Source organism: Marmota flaviventris, chromosome 3 (assembly GCF_047511675.1).
Source record: "Marmota flaviventris isolate mMarFla1 chromosome 3, mMarFla1.hap1, whole genome shotgun sequence".
In the NCBI taxonomy this organism is placed as follows: Eukaryota; Metazoa; Chordata; class Mammalia; order Rodentia; family Sciuridae; genus Marmota; species Marmota flaviventris.
In genome coordinates this window covers 174,364,028-174,386,808 of record NC_092500.1, presented here as the reverse complement: position 1 = coordinate 174,386,808, position 22,781 = coordinate 174,364,028, and the positions used below count along the sequence as shown (strand labels likewise).

General features: G+C 38.2%; 1 protein-coding gene across 1 annotated transcript in view; it reads left to right on the top strand.

Annotated features, from left to right (window-relative positions):
- Nucleotides 1-245: 245 nt before the first annotated feature.
- Nucleotides 246-22,781, top strand: part of Agpat5 (1-acylglycerol-3-phosphate O-acyltransferase 5) — a 60,841-nt gene continuing 38,305 nt past the window's right edge. Inside the window, exons 1-2 of the mRNA XM_027922090.2 lie at nt 246-547; nt 18,437-18,506. Of these exons, the coding sequence (XP_027777891.1) occupies nt 329-547; nt 18,437-18,506 (289 nt within the window). The 5' untranslated portion in view covers nt 246-328. The remainder of the gene's footprint in view (nt 548-18,436; nt 18,507-22,781) is intronic.

The window sequence follows — 22,781 nt, the reverse complement described above, 5'->3', positions numbered from 1 at the left end:
AGGGGACCTAGTGACGGGCGAGGGTCAAGGGGTGTCACCGCTCCTGAGCAGCGAGCTCCGCAGGGCCACGCGTCCCCTTGCGTGGCGGCCACGAGCAGCGCGCCGGCCCGCACTCCCAGTCGGCGCCCCGGCGGCGGCGCGGCCCATGCGGCTGGGGACGGAGGCCGGGAGCGGGTGGCGGGCTCGGCCTCTCGGCGGCCGGGGCCTGGGAGGTGAGGGGGCGGCGGCGCGCCCGGCCCCGCGCCGTGATTGGCCGCGCGCCGGCCGCGGCTGAGGCCCGGCGCCGGGCGGGGAGGACAGGCGGAGCCCCGGCCGCCGAGCCTGGAAGATGCTGCTGTCCCTGGTGCTCCACATGTACTCCATGCGCTACCTGCTGCCGAGCGTCGTGCTCCTGGGCTCTGCGCCCACCTACGTGCTGGCCTGGGGGGTCTGGCGGCTGCTGTCCGCCCTCCTGCCAGCCCGCATCTACCAGGCGGTGGACGACCGGCTATACTGGGTCTACCAGAGCACGGTGCTCTTCTTCTTCGAGAACTACACCGGGGTGCAGGTGAGCCCCTTGGCCCCGCGGCGCCGCTGCGTCCACCTGAGCCCCCACCCGGGGTTTGGGATCACTCTGGCCTTCTTGGCAGGTCCAGCCCAAGAACACGTGCTAGCACCCATCCTCCCACGGGGGGGGGGGGGGAGGTTTCTCGTTTTCACTCTGAGGTTCCTTGCAGGTCCCCGAGGTCTCTCGGAGGCGGTAGTAACGTCGTTCCGAGGCTGCCACCGGGGTCCTCCGCCCCCGCCCGCGTCCCCGCCCCCTGCCCGGGTCTGGTGTTTCTGTCTGTCTTGGTGCCTGGCACAGTAGGTGAGATGAACACTTTAAGTAGGGCAAGCACTTGGCTGGTGTTTTTGGCATTTCATCCAAGAAGGTGATAGTGTTGGAACAGGATCCGTTTTCACTCAGAAGTGCGTTTTAAAAGGACCTCTTGCGACTGATGTTACCATTTGGAGGATGAATAAAACTCTGTTTTGCGTTTTTCCCCAGAGCAAGTGAGAGCTGGGTTAGGAAATGAATACATTTGTTACGGTAGAAGCCTTACTGTAGATACAGCTGCTCTTGCCAACTTTGACTAGGTCTGAATGTGGGTCTGATCTTTGGTCTGATTGCTTTCTCCCTGTTAGTTTTTTTCTCTATAAAGATAGGATTTGTAGATTAAACTTGCAAAACAATAAAAGTAGAAGGTCTTAACAACATTAGTTATCTTAAAATATGTGAAGTATCTTAAAAATGTGAATTGTCCTTTTACTTCTCAGATTCAAAGAAGAGGTTGATTCTTGGTTCTTCTGAGTGCCCTATTAGCCTCTTCCTGCGGTCCCTGCCGTCCCTCCTGGAGGTCAGGTGGGGACGCCCGGAGACTTTCATCTCCAGTCTTTCTGCATTTCTTTTTCTTCATCCTGTAGTCAGCTGGCAGCTACATTGGATTTGCAGTTGAACGATTGATTTCTTATTGAATTTGCTGCACTTGGAGATTATTTGTGGGGAAGGAAACTAGGAGAGGCCAGGGTCTCCATTTAAAACAGTATCTTTTAAGCGTTTCTGGGAAAGAAAGAAAAATCGCTGTTCCAGATCATAGTTTCTTGGAAATTGACTTTTAAAATGGACTTCACATAAAATTTTCACAAATTAAGGATGATCAGTTCACCCCAGGCTCTTACTTCACTCAGTTAGTTTAAAGGTATGGTTTTATCATGGTTAAGTTTTTAATTTTGCATCAAATGACAACTCAGAACACGTTGTCAGTCACCTTTTGGAAAATTTGTTCTATCTGTGATGGGTTGTTTTACTTTTGTCTAAAAAATAGTGTGTTCCACACAGTGTAATGTAGAATAAGACATTGGAGTCTTTTGTGTTAGCAATGTATTTATTTAAACTATTGTAGAACTTCACAGTATTTCTGAAATTACACACTTTACCTTGTGTATTGCTGACTAAAATGTGTCATTCTTGGGACAGTCTAGCAAATGGTTTTAAAACATTTAACTTACTGATTTTGTCCCCTGTTATTTGTAGTAAAAGGGTCCAATATCCATTCATAATCTTCATGTATTCATGAAAGGATGTCTGCTGTATAACTCAAAATTTTACTTAATGAGTATCCCTTGATAAAGCTTGTCAGGGATCCTAAGTGTAATTGCTCACTGATCATCAGAGGCAGTTTGTGAACAGTTATTAAAAATGTAGACCGAAGAATTTTTTTTGAAGGCATTATTTGCTGTTTAGTGACAAAGCAGGGTATTTTGAATGTTTTAGTCTTTTTCTAAAATCTGGGTGTCCTGTGTAAGCAGGGCTACCTTATAATATTTTATTGATGGTTTTCTTTAAGAATAAATCAATAAAGGAATAAATAGCTAACTTCAAATATAAAAAGGAAAAAGATTTATAGGTACATTCTTTCACCTTATTTTTATTTTTTAATCTATTATTTTTCACCATTGACTGAGATGTTTTGATTAAAATTTTAGCTTTTCTTTTTTTTGACAAACTTTGAATTGTCAGTCTTCATTTACAAGGCTGTTGGTGATCCTCTTATTCTGTCTAAAATACTGTTGACTCATTTCAGAAGCAAATTTTAGTAATTTAAGAGAATGTAAGTTTTTAAATAAAACTCATCAGGTTATACACACTGAAGAAGCATTTTTAGATTAGAATATTTAAAAAGATTTTTTTAGTTGTTGATGGACCTTTATTTATTATGTGGTGCTGATGTTTGAACCCAGTGCCTCACTCGTGCTAGGTGAGTGCTCTACCACTGAACTACAACCCCAGCCCAGATTAGACCATTTTAAAAATGGCACTTCTGTGCCTTTTAATTTTAGGTTTGAAAGGAAATTGTTCATAGTAGTTGTTGTGGAATATCTTTTTTTTTTTTTTTTTTGCATAGAATTTTATAAGCTGAAGGGAAGTAGGTCCATGAATTTTACCACCTGTTCTTGGCAGGAAGATCTGCTTCCAGCAAGTTTCTTGGATATCCCACTGGAGTCAGGTAGACATCTGTTCTTCCCTATTTTCATATGTATCTTTGAGATAGGAAAAAATTTCAATCAATGTTATTAAAATTATTATTTATAACTTGTTTATCCTTTTAGGTTCTTCCAGAGCCTCTCATTAGTACTGAAACTCTGTACTAGTATACCTTTACTCTTTATTCCTTTGGAATATATAAAATGAATTTTTAAAATTTTGTGCATGCCACTTAATTTTAGATTAATTGAAAATCAACATGAGTCTTTTTACTATTGTGAGAGACATTGATTCAGCCAGGCATGGTAGTGCATGAGGCAAGACGATCCCAAATTCCACTTCAGCTTGGGAAATTTGTGAGACCCTGTCCCAAAATAAAAGAAAAAAGAGGGGGATCCTGGAGATGTGGCTCAGTAGTAGAACAGTTGTCTAGCATGAACCAGGCCCTGTGTTCCATCCCCAATACTGCCAAATCAAATTAAAAAGAAAAAAAAAGGCATTGATTTAAGTGTATAATTTTCTTGTCGACTGCCATAGCAGAACACCTCAAACTTAGGTGCTTAAACACATTTATTCTTACAGGTTTGAGGCTAGAAGTCTGAAATTTAAATGCAGACTAGGAAATAATCCCTCTAAGAAGATGCTCCGGGAGGAGAACTGTTCTTGGTCTCTTTCAGCTTCTGGTTGCTGACAACATTCTTTGACTTGAGGCCACATCCCTCTAGTTGCTCTCTCATGGTCCAGTACAGTGAATTGCCTTCAGCTCTGATTCACAACTCCCTCTGTCTTTCTCTTATAAGGACACTTGTCCTTGGGTTTGGATCTACCCGCATAATCCAGGATGATCAGCTCCTGTCAAAATTCTTACATAAATATTTCCAAAGATCAGTTTTCCAAATAAGGAAACATTCATGAGCTCCCAGACTTAAAACATAGATGTGCTTTCCAGGGCCACCATTCAACTCTGACAGTAGTGAATGCCATGGTTCTGCCTGTTCAGTGTTTTGTTGTTCTGACCCTGCTAGAGGGATGTCCTATTGAATTATTTACTTTTCAAAAAAAAAAAAAAATTAGGTTTTTACTTTATTTAGCATACATAAACCTTGTTTATGCTAAGGGTACTTTCAAAATCATTTTCCATAGTATTTTCATTTCTTAGTTATATATTTACTTTCACATATCCCATAAATAGAGCATTTGATTAGTTGTCTTATTTTCAGAATCAGTAGCAGTTTCTTATTCACGTTTTAATATTCTTTTAATTCTTGATTCTGGAATTATCATTTTCTGATAGTATACCCCACAAAGTCCCAAAAAACCCACAAAATGAAACAAAACTGGAAACCTGATAAATTAGAGATAATATAACTTCTGGGTCGAGACATTATTATACATAATTTGAAGATGAAATAAAAACCTTCCATGATAAACAAAAGTTAAAAGAATTTACAGCTAGAAAACCAGCACTAAACATCTTTGGCAAAATATTTCATGAAGAGGAAATGAAAAACAACAATGAAAACCAGCAGAGGGAGGTAGTACACTAAAAGAAAAATTAATCAAAGAGGAAAACCAACAAGTTAAATAACAAAAATAAACAAATATGGCTGGAAATACAAACCATGTCTCAATAGTAACCCTAAATGTTAATGGCTTAAACTCACCAATCAAAAGACATAGGCTAGCAGATTGGATTAAAAAGACCCAACAATATGCTGCTTATAGGAGATTCATTTGATAGGAAAAGACATCACAGACTGAAGGTGAAAGGTTGGGAAAAGTCATACCACTCACATGGACTGCGGAAGCAAGCAGGGGTCTCCATATTCATATCAAATAAAGTAGACTTCAAGCCAAAGTTAACCAAAAGGGATAAAGATGGACATTATATACTGCTCAAGGGAACTATACACCAACAAGGCATAACAATCAGAAATATATATGCCCCAAACAATGGTGCAGCTATGTTCATCAAACAAACTTAAGTTCAAGAGTCAAATGACCACAACACAATAATCTTGGGTGATTTTAACATACCTCTCTCACCACTGGACAGATCTTCCATACAAAAGTTGAATAAAGAAACTGTAGAGCTCAATAACACAATTAATAAATTAGACTTAACTGACATATATAGAATGTATCAACCAATATCAAGTGGATATGCTTTCTTCTCAGCAGCACATGGATCCTTCTCAAAAATAGACCATATACTATGCTTCAGGGCAACTCTTAGCAAATACAAAGGAGTAGAGATACTACCATGTATTTTATCAGATCATAATGGAATAAAATTGGAAATCAATGATAAAACAAAAAATAAAAAATACTGCATCACATGGAGACTGAACAATATGCTACTGAATGAACAGTGGGTTACAGAAGACATCAAGGAGAAGATTAAAAAATTTTTTCTTAGCGGTAAATGAGAACACAGACACAACATATTGAAATCTGTGGGACACTATGAAAGCAGAACTAAGAGGAAAATTCATTGCATGGAGTTCATTCCTTAAAAGAAGAAAAAGTCAACAGATAAATGACCTCACACTATACCTCAAAGCCCTAGAAAAAGAAGAACAAATCAGCAGCAAAAGCAGTAGAAGGCAAGAAATAATTAAAATCAGAGCTGAAATCAATGAAATAGAAACAAAAGAAACAATTGAAAAAATAGACAAATCTAAAAGTTGGTTCTTTTGAAAAAATAAATAAAATTGATAGACCCTTAGCCATGCTAATGAAGAGAAGGAGAGAGAGAACTCAAATTACCAGCATGCACGATGAAAAAGGCAGTATCACAACAGACACTACAGAAATACAGAAAATAATTAGAAATTATTTTGAAACCTTATACTCTTAATAGTATTACATAGAAGACAGTGAAGGCATCAATAAATTCCTTAAGTCATATGATCTGTGCAGATTGAGTCAGGAAGATATACCCAACTTAAAAAGACCAATATCAAGTGAGGAAATAGAAGAAGCCATCCAAAGATCACTAACCAAGAAAAGCCCAGGACTGGATGGATACACAGCCGAGTTGTACAAGACCTTTAAAGAAGAACTAATACCAATACTCTTCAATTTATTTCAGGAAATAGAAAAAGAGGGAGTACTTCCAAACTCATTCTATGAGGCCAATATCACCCTGATTCCAAAACCAGACAAAGGCACTTCAAAGAAAGAGAACTTCAGACCAATATCTATAATGAATATAGATGCAAAATCCTCAATAAAATTCTGGAAAATCAAATATAAAAACATCAAAAAGATTGTGCACCATGATCAAGTGGGATTCATCCCAGGGTTGGTTCAACATACGGAAATGAATAAATGTTATTCATCAGATCAATAGACTTAAAGATAAGAATCATATGATCATCTCGATAGATGCAGAAAAAGCATTTGACAAAATACAGCACCCCTTTATGTTCAAAACACTAGAAAATCTGGTATAACAGGTATATATCTCAACATTGTAAAGGCTATCTACGCTAAACCTCAGGCCAACATCATTCTAAATGGAGAAAAACTGAAGGCATTCCCTCTAAAATCTGGAACAAGACAGGGATACCCCCTCTCATCACTTCTATTCAGCATAATTCTTGAAACACTGGCCAGAGCAATTAGACAAGATGAAAGAAATTAAAGGAATAAGTATAGGAAAAGAAGAACTTAAACTAGCACTATTTGTTGACGATATGATTCTATACTAGAAGACCCCAAAAATTCCACCAGAAAACTTTTAGAACTAGTAAATGAATTCAGCAAAGTAGCAGGATATAAAATCAGCACCCATAAATCAAAGGCATTTCTGTATATCAGGGACAAATCCTCTGAGAGGGAAATGAGGAAAACTACCCCATTCACAATATCCTCAAAAAAAAAAAAAAAGATAATTGGTAATCAACAAAAGAGGTGAAAGATCTATACAATGAAAACTACAGAACCCTAAAGAGAGAAATCAAAGAAGATCTTTGATGGAAAGATCTACCTTGCTCATGGATAGGCAGAATTAATATTATCAAAATGACCATACTACCAAAAGTACTTTACAGGTTTAATGCAATTCCGATCAAAACCCCAATGGCATTCCTCATTGAAATAGAAAAAGCAATAATGAAATTCATCTGGAAAAATAAGAGACCCAGAATAGCTAAAGCAGTTCTAAGCAGGAAGAGTGAAACTGGTGATAACACTATACCAGACCTTAAACTATACTACCGAGCAATAGTAACAAAAACAGCATGGTATTGGCACCAAAACAGGCTGGTAGACCAATGGTACAGAATAAAGGACAGAGATTAACCCACAAAATTACAATTTTATTAGACAAAGGTGCCAAAAACATGCATTGGAGAAAAGATAGCATCTTCAACAAATGGTGCTGGGAAAACTGGAAATCCATATGCAACAAATGAAATTGAACCCCTGTCTCTCACCATGCACAAAACTTAACTCAAAATGGATCAAAAACCTAGGAATTAAGCCAGAGACTCTGCGTCTAATAGAAGAAAAAGTAGGCCCTAATAATGTTCATCGTGTGGGATTAGGCCCCAGCTTCCTTAATAAGACTCCTATAGCACAAGAATTAAAAACAAGAGTCAATAAATGGGATGGACTCAAACTAAAAAGTTTCTTTTCAGCAAAAGAAACAATCTGTGAGGTGATCAGAGAGCCCACATCCTAGGGGCAAATTTTTACCCTTCACACATCAGGTAGAGCACTAATCTCTAGGGTTTATAAAGAATTCAAACAGCTAAACACCAACAAATCCAAATAACCCAATGAATAAATGGGTCAAGGAACTGAACAGACACTTCTCAGATGAGGATATACAATCATCCAACAAATATATGAAAAATGCTCATCATCTCTAGCAATCAGAGAAAGGGAAATCAAAACTACTCTAAGATTTCATCTCACTCCAGTCAGAATGGCAGCTATTATGAAGACAACAGTAAGTGCTGGCGAGGATGTGGGGAAAAGGCACACTCATTCATTGCTGGTGGAATTGCAAATTGGTGCAGCCAATATGGAAAGCAGTATGGAGATTCCTTGGAAATCTGGGAATGGAACCACCTTTTGACCCAGCTTTTCCTCTCCTCAGACTATACCCAAAGGACTTAAAAACAGCATACTACAGGGACACAGCCACATCAATGTTTATAGCAGCACAATTCACAATAGCTAAACTGTGGAGCCAGCCTAGATGTCCTTCCGTGCATGAATGGATTAAAAAAATGTGGCATTTATACACAATGGAATATTACTTAGCATTAGAAAAGAACAAAATGATGGCATTTGCAGGTAAATGGATGGAGTTGGAGAAGATAATGCTAAGTGAAGTCAGCCAATCCCCAAAAACCAAATGCCGAATGTTTTCTCTGATATAAGGGGGGTGACTTATAGTGGGGTAGGGAAGGAGAGCATGGGAGGATGAGATTAATTTTAGATAGGGAAGAGGGGTGGGAGGGAAAGGGAGGGGGAAGGGGATTAGTATGGATGGTGGAATGTGATGGTCATCATTATACAAAGTACATTTATGAAGACTTGAATTGAGTGTCAACATACCTTATATACAAACAGAGATGAAAAATTGTATATATGTGTACTAAGAATTGTAATGCAAAAAAAATACATGTATAATGGCATAAATTGACATGAATATTTTTATATACAGAGATATGAAAAACTGCGCTCTATATGTGTAATAAGTATTGTAATGCCTTTCACTGTTGTTGTGTATTTAAAAAAAATCATTAAAAAAAAAGTTATTGTTACAACTGAACATATTTTTAAAAAAAATGGATCGGTAGGAACTTAAATATGGGGTGCCTGGACTCCAAATAAGAAGCCCGATGTGTGTCCTTGAGCCAGAGTTGAAGGCAAGCTTGTGGGAAGCTGTATAGGAAGCTGGATGGCAAAAGGTGTGGCTAGACTCCTGAGAGGAGTGAGGGCAACTTCATTGCTGCAGTCTTGAGGCGAAGCTGCATTTATATTCACTTCCATCACAGGAGTCTAGGTGTATGCTAATGTGGAGGTAGTTTACAGACGTAACTAGTAGAGGTGATAGATAGTGGAAAATCTTAACCTGTATTGTGAAACTGAAAAAGTGACCACAATTTGTTTCAATGTCAGAATACTTTCTTTTTATAATTGTTCTCTTTTTCTATTCCAGTAAAAAACACTAAAAATAGACTATTGATATTTGCAGGCCAATAGTCTAGTGATGTGATCCATGCCTTTTCATTGAAACCTAATGAGTATTTTAGTCACCATTTTATTCCTGCTTCAATTGGTTGGTAACATTTGGAATTTACTTCAAAATGTATTTTCCATGAATGGCTCTGACTGCTAATCCCCTCCTTAGTCAATATTAACATATTGTAACAATAAAGTGTGAGAGCCTTAGTTTATATAAAATAAGCAGCTTTTCAGCTGAACTGCTGTAAGTGTAAAATAGTTTGAAAAACACAGGAAGCAAGATAAATAATTTAAGTCAGATTTTGATGTTTGTAGGATGTGTTCCAAATACTTCTAATTTCTTTAGTGATTCATATTTTAACAGACATGTTTTTCAAGATCCTCAAAGACAATAATAAGACTTCCTATTTAAAAACTGTTTATAGTCTTTCTGTAGTACTACTTCATCAAAAGAGTCCTAAACTGTTTTTTTTTTCCCCCTTTCTTTTTTTGGTACTGGGGAATTGAACTCAGGGACGCTTAACCACTGAGCCATATCTGCACCTTTTTAAAATATTTTATTTTAGAGACAGGGTCTTGCTGAGTTGCTTAGGGCCTCGCTAAATTCCTGAGGCTGGCTTTGAACTCGTGATTCTCCTGCCTTAGCCTCCCAAGCTGCTGGGATTACAGGTTTGAGCCACCACGCCCAGCTGAGTCCTAAACTCTTAATAAGTGTGTGTTCTGTGTCTTGCTGTAAAAGCACCTAAACTCTTGGAATTGAACATGCTTATTTGGAATTGAAGGAGACATCATACAACTCATCTATCCTAATCCTGCTTTATTACATGTCTGAATTCTTTCCACCTTCTGCCCCAAATCTTCTCTAGTATTCCCAGTCTTAAAACAGAATGTGAATGGATTGTATTTTCAGTTTTTCCCTCTGTTTAGCATCCACCAGAAGACCTTAAATGGCTTTTGCCCTTAGGCTTGGCTGGGCAAGGAAGACTAGGGGGCTTGGTGTGCCTTTGCATTTGCTTGCTTAAGCAGAACTGTACAACCTTTGATACAGGAAATCAACCAATTCCAATCAAATACAATTCCAGTCTACAACATAGGTCTTGCTAGGGAATCTTAGCGAGATAAGAAAATCTTAGAAATGTCAACAGAACTTTGTTTTTACACTTTTTTACAGATGTAAACCTCTATAAATAAACCAGTTATTTATTTAAAAACTTTGCATTTGTGTAAAGTTTTTTAACTTCTTGATTTTAAATTTTAAATCACAGATGCAATAACACATTCAAACACTGACAGAATATCTCGAGGAAGTTAGTTTCTTCTACTCCCCTGCCTCCACTTTCTCAGGTGTATAATGGTCTGGTGTGTAATTTTAGGTGTCTTCCAAGAGCATTTATGTAAATATTTGAACTAGGGGAAGACTCTGTCATTAAATGAACTTCTCAGGAGTACTTCATAGTGACCCTGCATAGCTCTCCTGTGCCATCATGAGGGAAAGAAAGGACAGTGTGACTTCAGTTTGCGTTTCCTCCTTCATATATTTGTCTAATTTTGATGTTGATGTTTCTTCAGTAGTACTATAAGTTAATTTTCTTATTTTATGTTTCTTAAACAGAAGTTGATATTAATAGCTCGACAATTCAGTACTCAGTAATAATTTTTCAATAAGGTGGCTCTAGAACCTAGTAATAAATCAGTCATCCATCCAATAAATATTTGTGTGTGCACAATTTTCTGGGTGAACTGTGCTGGTTATGAAAGGGTGAAGAAAAATAGAGACCTTGTTCTTGTCTTCTAGTGGGGAAAGTAAGCAACAACAAGAGAATTACAATTTACTGTTCTGTGTGAGTTTGTTTAGCCTAGTGGGAGGAGGTAGTGGTTTGGAAAAACTTCCCTGAGCAAGTGACATGTTTTGCATGTTGACTCTGATAAAGGGCTGGTTTGGAAGATACTGTGGTAATCCAGGTGAGAGGTGGTGGCTGAGTGGTAGAAAGATAGACATCACAAGGTGTGAAAGAATTTCCAGATCTGTTTTAGAAGGAGCCAGATGGCCTTGGATTGGAATTGAGAAAAAGAAAAGAAAAACCAAGGGAGCGTTAGCAAATGTAGTGAATCCTACCATGTATAGGTTCTGTTATGTGATCTTTTCATTCTTGCAAGGTAGACACTGTTCTTCCCTTTTTACAGCTAGGAAACTGAGGCAGAGGTAGTTCCTGCCTGTAATCCTCAAGCAAGGATTTATTTAGTCCAAGGCAGTCTAGCTTCAAGGTCACCTTGTTCTGAAGAAGCTTTGTCAGGTTTTATGGTTATATTGGTTGAAATGTGTTCCCTGTTCTCAAAAGTATTCATGCTAGGAAAAGCAAGGACAGATGATTACAATAGAGAATAATCTGAAATTGTTGGTGTGTTGCATTTATTAGCTTTGTGAAACAGATAAAGGAACTCTTTAACTGTTTGCTGGGGTTATTCAAGAATGCTGTTATCAGTTGTCATGAACTACTTTGAATTTTTACTTGGAATACAAGTAACATAGTAACATGGTGTGTTTAGGGAAAAGAAATTCTCTATTGATAGGAGAACAAATGTGAAGGCTTTTAAGCACAGCATTCAAGTCTGGCTAGATTCTGTTCTGGCTCCTTTCCTTGGTTTTACTCTAGCCCAGCTCCTCCTTCCTCCCTTTGTCCTTCTTTCTTTGGCAAAATCTTCTCAACAGTGTATCTTTGGACCACTCTTATATAAAAAGGGCTGGGGTTGTGGCTCAGCAGTAGAGCACTCACCTAGCACGTGCGAGGCATTGGGTTTGATCCTCATCACTACATAAAAATAAATAAATAAAATAAAGGTATTATGTCCAACTACAACCAAAATATATTGTATATATGTTTATATGTATATATATACACACACACATATATATATATATTTTAAAAGGGCTGGGGTGTAGCTCAGAGGTAAAGCTCACAGTTAAATCCCCAGTACCAAAAATAAAACAAAACAAACAACAAAACCATTTTAAAACTCATTCACTCTGTTTATGATTCATTTCAAATGATTGAAAGCATATAGTGTAAATAGTATATACAGTCATTCAAATTAAAATTATAGCTGTATTGCTAGTATTCAGAGACTTTTTGAGGAGAGGGAAATAGACTAGGCAGCTGTCTCTTTTTTCTATTAATCACGGAACAGTTTTGAATGAAACAGTTTTTGGTGTTGGATAATAATAGCAGACTGACACTTTTTTGAGGGGTTACATGTTTTTCCATTCTGTGAAGCAGTTTACATGCATTCATTCTACAGATAGGTGTGTTAAGTTCAAGACTTTAGGCGAGTTCTCATGGTGAGGTGGTGGGCTCAGATTCAGTGAAGAAGTGACTCAACAAAAGAAAAAGGGTGTTTGGCTACTGCGGATAGTACATTGTGGGGACACTGACCAGGAAATGTAGGGCATACATGGGTGGCTTAGTACGGTTTGTTGTGTAGACTCACTCGGAATGGCAGTTTCTGGTCTTCCTGATAAGAAGGGAAGGGTTTTATAAAGGGCCATCATGTCACCTTACACAGGGAGATGTATGCCCTGCCTTCAGGCAGACGGGTTGGGGGCAGAGCCTTCTTCTGTGCCTGCTGTTTCTCAGTCGCTGTTAGTTAAATTATTAGGCCACAGTGGCAGTGTTTTGAGGTGGCATATTATGTTTCATTTCAACATCATTGTATTTAAAGACAAGGAATTGTATCATGTCTCAGGTTCTACATGCTGGAGGAAAATGGACTTCATTGAAATAAATTAATGCATTTTTTTAAACAACCAAGAATGCTATATATTTTTATGTCCCCAATTGGGGGGTGATAGTTGGAGGCCTTGGGTATTAAACACTTTAATTTCATTTTACTGCCTGTTATAAGACAAAAGAGAAAGTCCTCAAGTGGAAGAAAATTAAAAACAAATTAACAATCTGATCAAAGTAAAGTGAAAATAGTCTACATTTAATCCGGTCCTTGTGAAAGAAAGCCAGTTTGTGAAGGTAAACTTGTTTGACTAAAGCAGAATAAGAACTAGTGTATCATTTGCCATGAAAGCTATTATTCAGAAAACAATTTTTTTTTTGCCTCTGGATTAATTAAATGAAAAGAAAATTATTCTTTTTCTTTAAAGGGATTTTTTAATGAGTTTTTTAAAAAAATGGATATGAACCTAAAACAATCAGTTGTGAAGATATACTTATGATCAATCTATAATTACCTAAAGAATTATAAAATTCCAAAGAGCAACCAACAAGAGCCTTAGTGTGAAATGGCCTTAGGCCTGCGCCCAAGCAACTCCATTTTAAAAGCACCAGGCATACCCACAGAGCCCTCCAGTAAGGCCTCAAACAGGTTACTTCCCCTAAACCCTGTAAAGCCCTGGCAGGCTGTCCTTGCAATCAGTAGAAGATCAGGGTAGAGACCATCAGACAGACGTTTCTGACTCCAGGGTAAATGATGTCACTGAGAAATTCCGTGGTAGCTGATAAGGATTGAAAGGGGAGTTCCAAAGCCCCCAAATTTAGTACTAATAATAGAGCTAATGAACAGGGATTCAGCCAGCCGAAACAACAAGGATGCACTCGAGCTAGAGAGCCTGATGAGGACCTGACATCCCATCACTTGTCTTTGTTTCCTGATCCTCTGGGTGATCCTCACCGCTCTCAAACTCTACCACCTGGACTTTGGTGAGAGCAGCAACTCCTCCCTATGACCCTCTCCTCAACCTGTTGTCCACTCCATGCCAGGAAAACCCTGCCTTGGCTCCAGACCTGGTGGCCATGGTCTGAGTGAGTGTGCATCTGCTGGACATAAAGCCTAAGGCTTGAGACTTTTGAACTTAGCACGCAGAGGGAATGTCTTTCATTAGCCTGTCATGATTAAATGTGTTTGCAGTGCTTAGAATTAATCTAGAATTGTTTGCTGTGAATTGATTAATCTAGAATTTTTTGCTATGAACGGATTATGTCAATTGCTGTGTCTAGCATTAAGGATTGTTGTTTTCTTGATTAAGAACCTATAGAGTGAAATTGTGTTGAGTAATTTGAGTGAATAAAGCATTGAAAGGGGCAGAAGCGCGTAGAAGTTCTTTATTTCTCCCCTCGACTGCAAACGTTGCAGTTTTGCCCCCTCACAACACTTAGGTGTTCATGTGCTTTGTTTTGAAGGAACGAATTATCTATAAGATGTATTCATAAAAGTGGCTAATATGGGCTGGGGATGTAGTTCAGTGTAGAGCCCTTGCCAAGCTGCTCCAGGCTCTGGGTTCAGTCCCTAGTACCGAGAAACAAAACAACAATGAAATTTTGCTAATGTAATTTAAAATAAGAGTGCTAGAAGATTCATAAAATTAGGCCTTTAAAAGTTCACTGGTATATTTAGATTGCTTTATTTATATTTATTAAAAAACTGATTTTATGTTGAAAATGAGGTATAGGTTTCCGTACCTGTGGAATACAAAAGTGCAGACTCAGTGATTCAGTAAACATCTGTTGAATCTGGGATCCTGGACTCTGGGGGTAGAAAAATGAGAAGCTCCTAGGCCGTGAGGGACGTGACTGTCAGCCCAGCACATCCCTTGCCCTGGGATGTGAGCGGGCTGTGAACAGGGTGTGTCACAGGGCCCCAGCTGCTGCACCTTCCTGGGTTGGCAGAAGGTGAGGGCTGACTTGGTGATCACTGGAGGGAGTGAGTGTAGGTGTGCTGGGGGCAATCATGTAATGATCTCGTAATTTGTGTAGATATTTTTTTAAGTTCTTCAGAGCTTTTTTAAAATGTTGAAAATATTATAGCTATCTCAGTCTTACACTTCTTTTTATTTGTTCTGATTAGTTATGCATGAGAGTAGAATGCACTTTATACATCATATATAGTTGGAGTATAATTTCTCATTCTTCTGGTTGTACATGATGTAAATACCACTGGCTGTATAGTTATATATGTATATAGGGTAATAATGTCTGATTCATTCTACTGTCCTCAGTCATATACTTTTTTTTTTTTTTTAAATTTTATGAGATGCTGAGGATCGACCTCAGTGCCTCACCCATGCTATGCAAGCACTCTCCCTCTGAGCCACAACCCCAGCCCCAATCATATACTTCTTAATAAGATAATGATTATTAAATATTTTTGAAAATATGTATTCTTCAAATGAAACTCCTCCCCCCCCCCACATTAGTAGACTGAAACACATAACCTTTCCACTTAAGTGAATGGAGGAAATTTTATATTTCTTAGCGTGAAATGCTTGTTTACACTTGGACCCTCAGAAATGTAGGATCTTAAAAATTGAGTATATTCAGTGAGCCAGCATTGAACTTATACATTCTTGTTTTTGGTTTATCAGCATCTATTTAAATACTTAGTAATGATTTACATCTGTTACATTAAGATTTACTTTATCATTTCACTTGCTTTATCTCAGAGCTTTTAAGTCTTAATTATGACAGGATCTTCTTGTATTTTGTAACTTCTTATTTCTTGAATTCCAAACAGTTTGTGTTAAAGCCATGAGTGGAAAATCTTAGAGAAGAGGCTGTCATCCAAATACCTACTTTGAGATTCCAAATTATATTTTGTCAAAGGCTTATCTTTTGCATTTTAGTTGGAAATATCATTTCTTTCAATATGATATGTATATGGAAGAAAAATCTTTATTAGTAAATGTCACAATTGAACTGCATTTCCCTGTTCATTTTACCCAGTTGAATTAATTGTTTATACTTTCTTTAGCTTCCATTAAAGGTTGGTTTTTAAAGATTGAGCAAATTTAACTTTGAATTAATCAACCAAAATACTGAAGTTAACAGTTATTTATAAGCCATTTCAAAGTGGGAACATTAGTTTTGTAGGGACTACAGATATGAAGTTTAAAAAAATTTTTTTTTTACGTAGTCTGTATGCTTTATTTGTTCCATTGATGTATTTATTGTGTGCTCTTTTTATTTTTTTTAAGGGTAGAGAAATTCATTGGCAAAAGTAGAAATATCTACTAGGAAAAGATGGCCTTTTATGTAAAGCTTTTAGGTTCATGGTGTATTCCTAAACAAAAATAGAAAATTGTAGTATTTTAAAGCTGGCTTGGAGCCCCAAAAGTGGTGATATGTAGTATTTTTAAGCTGTGGTATGGTTAACTGCTCAGGGGTTTTTGAACAAGAAACTTGGTTTCTATACACCTCAGCTTGCTTGAGTGTAGAACCAAGGCTGGACACAGTTTCAGTCCTCTGCATACATTGAGAAACCTTAGATGATTGTGCTTGTTTTTGTGCTTCTTCTCTACCCTCAATGTGCTTGTTTGATTTTAAAATGAGGTATGTTTAGGTTTATTAAAAAATTTGAAGTGCTATGTTTCCTGTGGATGGCACTATAATCTGTAATCTTGTGAAAACTGCTTTTTAAAAAATTTTTTACAATTTTTTTTTTAGTTGTCAATGGACCTTTATTTTATTTATTGATACAGGGTGCTGAGAATCGAACCCAGTGCCTCACATGTGCCAGGCAAGCACTCTGCCACTGAGCCACAAACGCAGCCCTGAAAACTGCTTTTCAATAGCTTTTTTGCCATCAGTCTTCAAAGGCTGCAGCTTAGCAGTTTCTTAGTAGATCTCTGCAAGAAAGTGAGAAAGGAGCCTTTGGATGGTTCAAGTGTTGCCTTCAGCTTGGGGGCTAGGCATGTCTCTAAAGAACCTTGGATATTCTACCCAAGGAAGTGAAACCTGAAACACTGCTACATATCTGCAGTACTTTTAAATTGAGTGTGTACACAAGGGTCCTGAAGAGGTCCTGTGCTCGTTGTTAAGGGAATGGGCTCACAATCTGGAGTCCCTCCAGTCTTAACCCTGCACAGATCAATCATTTGGTTTTATTTGTATTTACTGTATTTATTTATGCCATTGATAAACCTTATTTTAAAAATTTGGGCATATATTTATACCTATTAGATTCATGCACTATGTGGTTGTCAAAGATAGAAGAAACTTCAGTCTGAGTCGCTGACCTTTGGAACTTTATGTCACCTAGTTGCATTTTCTACAAAGATATTGCATTAATGTCCTTTCTTTTTTGTTAAAATGCTAATGAATAAAGAAAGTCCCCTGTGGATGAGCTAGATCTAAAAAGCCTTAGCTAATTCATAAGCTTGCATACTCAATGGTGACAAGGAACAAAAACAGAAAGCCCTGAATTAAAAACAAAGCAAGGGCTGGGGTTGTGGCTCAGTGGTAGAGTACTCACCTAGCATGTACAAGGCACTGGGTTTGATCCCCAGCACCACATAAAAATAAGTAAATAAAATGAAGGTATTAAAAAAAAAAAAAGCAAAACCCACCATTAACAGTCATTCCTTTGAAGTCTTTAGAAGTGTACTGCCAGCTTCTTTAAATTATTTGTCATGGATTACTTAAGACATGTAAAACTTCAGAAGGTCTAATAAAAGGAACCCTATGTCTCTACCACCCGATTTAAGAAATGCAGCTGACAGGTGGACTGGAAGCTCTCAGGGCATCAATTCCTGATGGAGATACAGAGTTCTGATCCCCAGGCCATGTTTCCCTGGTACTTACAGAATACAGTGGTAATCTTTTACTTGGTATTCAAAAGACCTGACATTCAGTGCAGTCCCCCTTCTGCCCTCCTTGCTCCATTTCACCAGCTCCTCTCTCTGGGCTTTCCCCACAATACTGCTTGGTGTGCTTCAGCAGGACTCCAGCACCGCTGCTTCATTTGACCTTATGTTTGTGAACATTTTCCTTTTGTCCCTGGAAATCACACCTATGAAATGCACAGCTTTGCAGCTTGTAGTTCTTTAAAATATACTGTACTTTGATTATACGTGTGTTATGTTGTCATTGCAGTTGCTGTGTACGTGTCTGTCTCTTCCACTAGCTTGCAAGCTATTTGAAGGAAGAGGTATCTTTTGAAAAATTTTATATATTGCTAGCAATCAATTAATGCTTGTAGCCTTTTTCTGGAGGATGTTTATCATTCTGTTTTATGCTATGACCATTAACCTGCCCTACGTTTGTCTACTTTATAAGCATGAGCTATTTATGATCTGTGAGGCTTCTGAGAGAAATCTAATTTTCGTTAATTATGGATATATTTACAACATCACATGTTTGTCAAATTTTTCACATTGTCTTAGTTTGTATATTACAGTAGTATGTGTTTTAAAATATCAAAGTAATGTTTCTTTTTGTCTTTTAGATATTGCTATATGGAGATTTGCCAAAAAATAAAGAAAATATAATATATTTAGCAAATCATCAAAGCACAGGTTTGTATTTCATTTGCATGAGATTTAGGTTTTTCTACAAATGGTTCATGGGCATTCAAAATAATACTTTAATATATTTAAATGAAGTGGGGTCTTTTTATAGTTATTAAAACATGCATTTTTTATGCAGATTTTCTATCTGTCCTTGTATTTTTGTGATTTTACTTTTTGGAAAGTCAGTAATGTGAAAGTTCTGAATTTGTACTTCTTTGTAAATGAGTTGTTTCTTTGCTTTCCCCTATTCCTTAGAGTAACTGTTGAGACTGTCCATTCTTCTCTTTGTGAGCTGTCTGCAGGTGCAGGTGGTAGGTCAAAGTGGGTGCACCCTTTGCACTCCTAGCTGTGGCCTGCACGGTTGGGCTGGTGTGCATGCACTTGCACACTTGCTGATCATGGCCTTCTGTTCCTACTGGTCCACCTCCTTTTGCCCCTTCACATGCCTTTGTTTTAGCTCCAGCTTGCTAGTCTCTGTCAGAGAAATCACAGGAGACTGTCTCTAGTAGACTTTGAATTAGGTCAAGGTGCTTTTCAAAAGCTGTTCGTTTTTAAATAATTACCAGGAATTTGTAAAAATAGTGCATCTAGTCCCATAACCCCTTTACCAAGTTTCCCTCAATGATAACATTTTTATAAAACTGTAGCCAGTATCAAAACCAGGAAAGTGACACTGGTTAAGGCACTTTTTTCTTCAAATAATTTAGTCAAAAAACAAACAAATCTCCATATTTTTCAAACCTGTAGCTACTTTTGATACATGCTTCCTAAATTCCATTTTAATTACTTTTAGATATATAGTATGTCCAAAGCTAAAAACCATGGTAGAGCTCTCATGGAAGATCACGTATGCCCGTGGCTTTCCTTTGTTTTTTCCTATCAGCTGTCCTCATGATCTTGTTGCTTTTATTACCTTAGGTAAGTGCAGAAAGTGAGAGCAGTTGAAGTGAATCTCAATTTAGCATATGAATGACTACATTCAGATGAATAGGATCAGGGCTGGAGAAACTGGTGGATAGGAATCATGACATATCTGTGTATTTTCCCCAACTTTATTAATGGGACTGGCTCAGATTATTTGATCTAATTACATTTGACTTTAGTAGAAATAACAGCCTCTTGGGATGCTGGCTTGCCCAGACAAGATGCCCTTTTTTTAACCAGTAGGACAATCCTGCCATTCTTGTCCTGGTGCTGAGGAAGAATTTCTACCAGGCATCCAAATAAAAAAGACATTCATGGGTCTACCATAGGGAATGACCTATGATAGCATTATGTACCCCACGTTTTTCAATTATTATTGACTGAGTCACTAATTTAACATAGAATTTTCTTTATCAGAATTCTCTTGAAATTCCTTATTCAGTTTCCTGCCAGCTTCCCCTTTTCCGGGTTTTAGTGGAAACACTGCTCTTAACAGCTGTGGTCCTAGTACTGACAAGCAGAACGCGTCCTGGGACTACTCCCAGAGGCTGTGGTGGTGGTGATGAGAATGGAAAACCCCCACTGCCATTTCCATGCTTACTCTGTTGGCCTTTCCATGCCTCCCTCCAGAGTGAGAACTTCTGGGAGAGCATTTGTGGAAACACGATACATGGAAACAGTTCTCCTTCTGTGTTGGGATTGGAATGTCGCAGGTGGCGGCATGAACTCCACACTGGGCCCACCCTAACCTGAGAGGTTCCGTTTCTCACTGTAGAGAACCACGTCCTTCTACTCCCTGCCCAAGCCCCGTGGCTTTCTTGCATTGCTTTAGCACCAGGTCCTGATACCAGGCAGCCTTTGGAATTTGGGAAGGCTACTTTTGGAATGCTTTCTAAAAATGCACAACTTGGGGACATACCAGAAGAATGAGTTTAAATTACCTTAGAATTGCAGGCTTTGGTTAGTATGTGATGGAAGGTTTGGAATCTTCCCCCAGAAAAACGGACCCATAAAATCTGCATGTAGTTTTTTGATTCCAGAGGTTCTCAAAGCCTAACCATAGACTAGGTTCCTTGGCCTCTTGTGTGTAGATGCCCTTTTAAAAACCCTTTTGAGATATTAAAAGGCACAATTAAATATCTCTGAAAATGTAATTGGCAGAAAGAACATTTCAAGGACCACTGCTCAGTTTGGGCTTTCTAGTTCACCCTCCACGAGGCCTGCCAGAATAAATGAGTTTCCTGGCTGGCGTTCAAATAGAATTGACATGTAAATGAGTCTCTCTCATCCCTTGTTTTTACTTGGCATGCCCTTGCTGTCTCTACATTCTTAGTTTTTGTTAACTTATTTCTTACCAGTGTTACCAAAAACAAAAGTCTATTTCTTCCCCTCATTCTTCTTTAACTATCTGCTTTGAACACTATTTATCTTTAATCTCACAAATGCTCCTTTTCTGGGTTTAGGTGGCAATTTCCTTGACTAACAGCATGTGTGGTGAGTCAACTGTCATAAGTAGATGTGGCTTTGAAGTCAGGGACCTTGGTTCATGTGAGTTTGTGGGCAAATTACTTAACCTCTTGGAGGCTAGTTGTTTAGGTGTCATATCTACTGATGGAGGTTTTAGGCAGTTTACATTTAGGTTATCTCGTGATCCCAGTGGTGAATATGGCTTATGGGTGGCGTTCAACAACAGTAATGAGGATGAGAGCTAACCGTTAGCACAGTGCTGTGCCCACAGTAGCTGAGTGCTCCATGTGCTGTGTCTCTGTACAGCAGACCTTTGAGTTAGGAACTAGTGTTACAACAGATGATAGGGTTGAGGGAGATAAAAGGTGGCTGCCCCTCCTCATCCCTCCACTCTCTCCTCATGATGAGGGAGCGTGACCCTGCTTTGTTTGGTTCACTGTTGAAGAATTCTGACTTAGCCAGAATGTGAAATATGAATAGTTACTCCAAAGGTGATATGTCATTGTGTCAGTTGTAATCTAGTATTACCTATCTGAAACCTAGCTGAGAATAAACAGCGAGACAATTAAAAAGCTTATGTCTTTTGACTGCTTTAGTTAGTTGTTAAACTTTTCCACAAAAAAATTTCAAGTTTAAGGGCATAGCTCAGGGTAGGTTATTAGGATCATGACATATTTTGGAAATCTTATACCTTCTTACAACGTTCTTGGAATATGCATCCAAGTCCACAACATAACCATGCTTGTTTCAAAAAATACATTTATTATTCCCTAAACTTTCAAAAATAATTGTTGTAGGAAAAGATGCCAAATCTGTTTTTTAGCTTCATACTCCCTGAATATATACCATGATGTACTTTAACCTGGGAACCATATAGAGTCATATCAAATTAGTTCTTAATATTGAATCTACTTCTAAATTTAGAACAGTTTTAACAGGCTTGGTTATGTGTTTTTAAGATGATTTCGAAGAACTGTGTCTCAGTGATGGTTTATGTGATCTAAGTTAGAAGGGACTAAGGAGAGGGCTTCTAAAGAAAGTTGTGTACCTTAGAAAAAGCCATAGTTGATAGCATTACAGTTTGTGTGATAGACACAGCTGCCATTGACTGTCTAACATAGACAGAGATCTTTAGGCATCAGTATATAAGGATCCATAACAAAATTATAATATATAATTGTAAGTCTTAAAGGCATCAAAAACCAGGTAATCTGTGAGTGATAATCCCTAATTAAAAAGAGAAATTTATAATAATTGGTAAGACTTTTTCTAGAAGGTTAATTTTTAGTGTTTAAATCGCTATATCTTCAGGACAGTCTAGATAGTATGTGCGTTGTCAAAAGGATTTCACGTGACTAAGAGTTAGTCATCTTGTAGTCTGTGGAAAACTGTCTCTTTTGTTAAAATTTTATTGTGATTTCTTTAAATTCCAGACTTATTTCCTAGGCTTTAAAACATTTTTTTCCTTTAATTTACTCCATTTCTCATTTCCGTGGCCTTGAATATGCTTGTGATGCTAGAACTATATTCTTTTCACAGGTTCTTAACAAATGTATTTTTAAGTCTCACACCTTGAGTTCATCTGCTAATGCTAGAGTTTCCTTCACGTTTCACTTTACCCTGCCCTTCTCACCAGGAGAGGCCGTTGGCAGCCACTGACTTTCAAGTCTGGTTTCTCTGGCTCTCAAGACATTATTATTATTTGTCCCTGTCATTTCCTTTCCTCTCATCTGTTCAAAGCGCCTCTTCTGTTACTGTCTTCTGCACCCTGTTTGCTGGTCCTGTTTCTTTGCTTTGGCAAGCCCACTCCTGCGGGTCAGCGTTTCTTCTGTCTGAAGCCCAGTGCACAACTTCTTGGAAGGCTTCAGTTGCCACTCCTGTCGGCTCGCT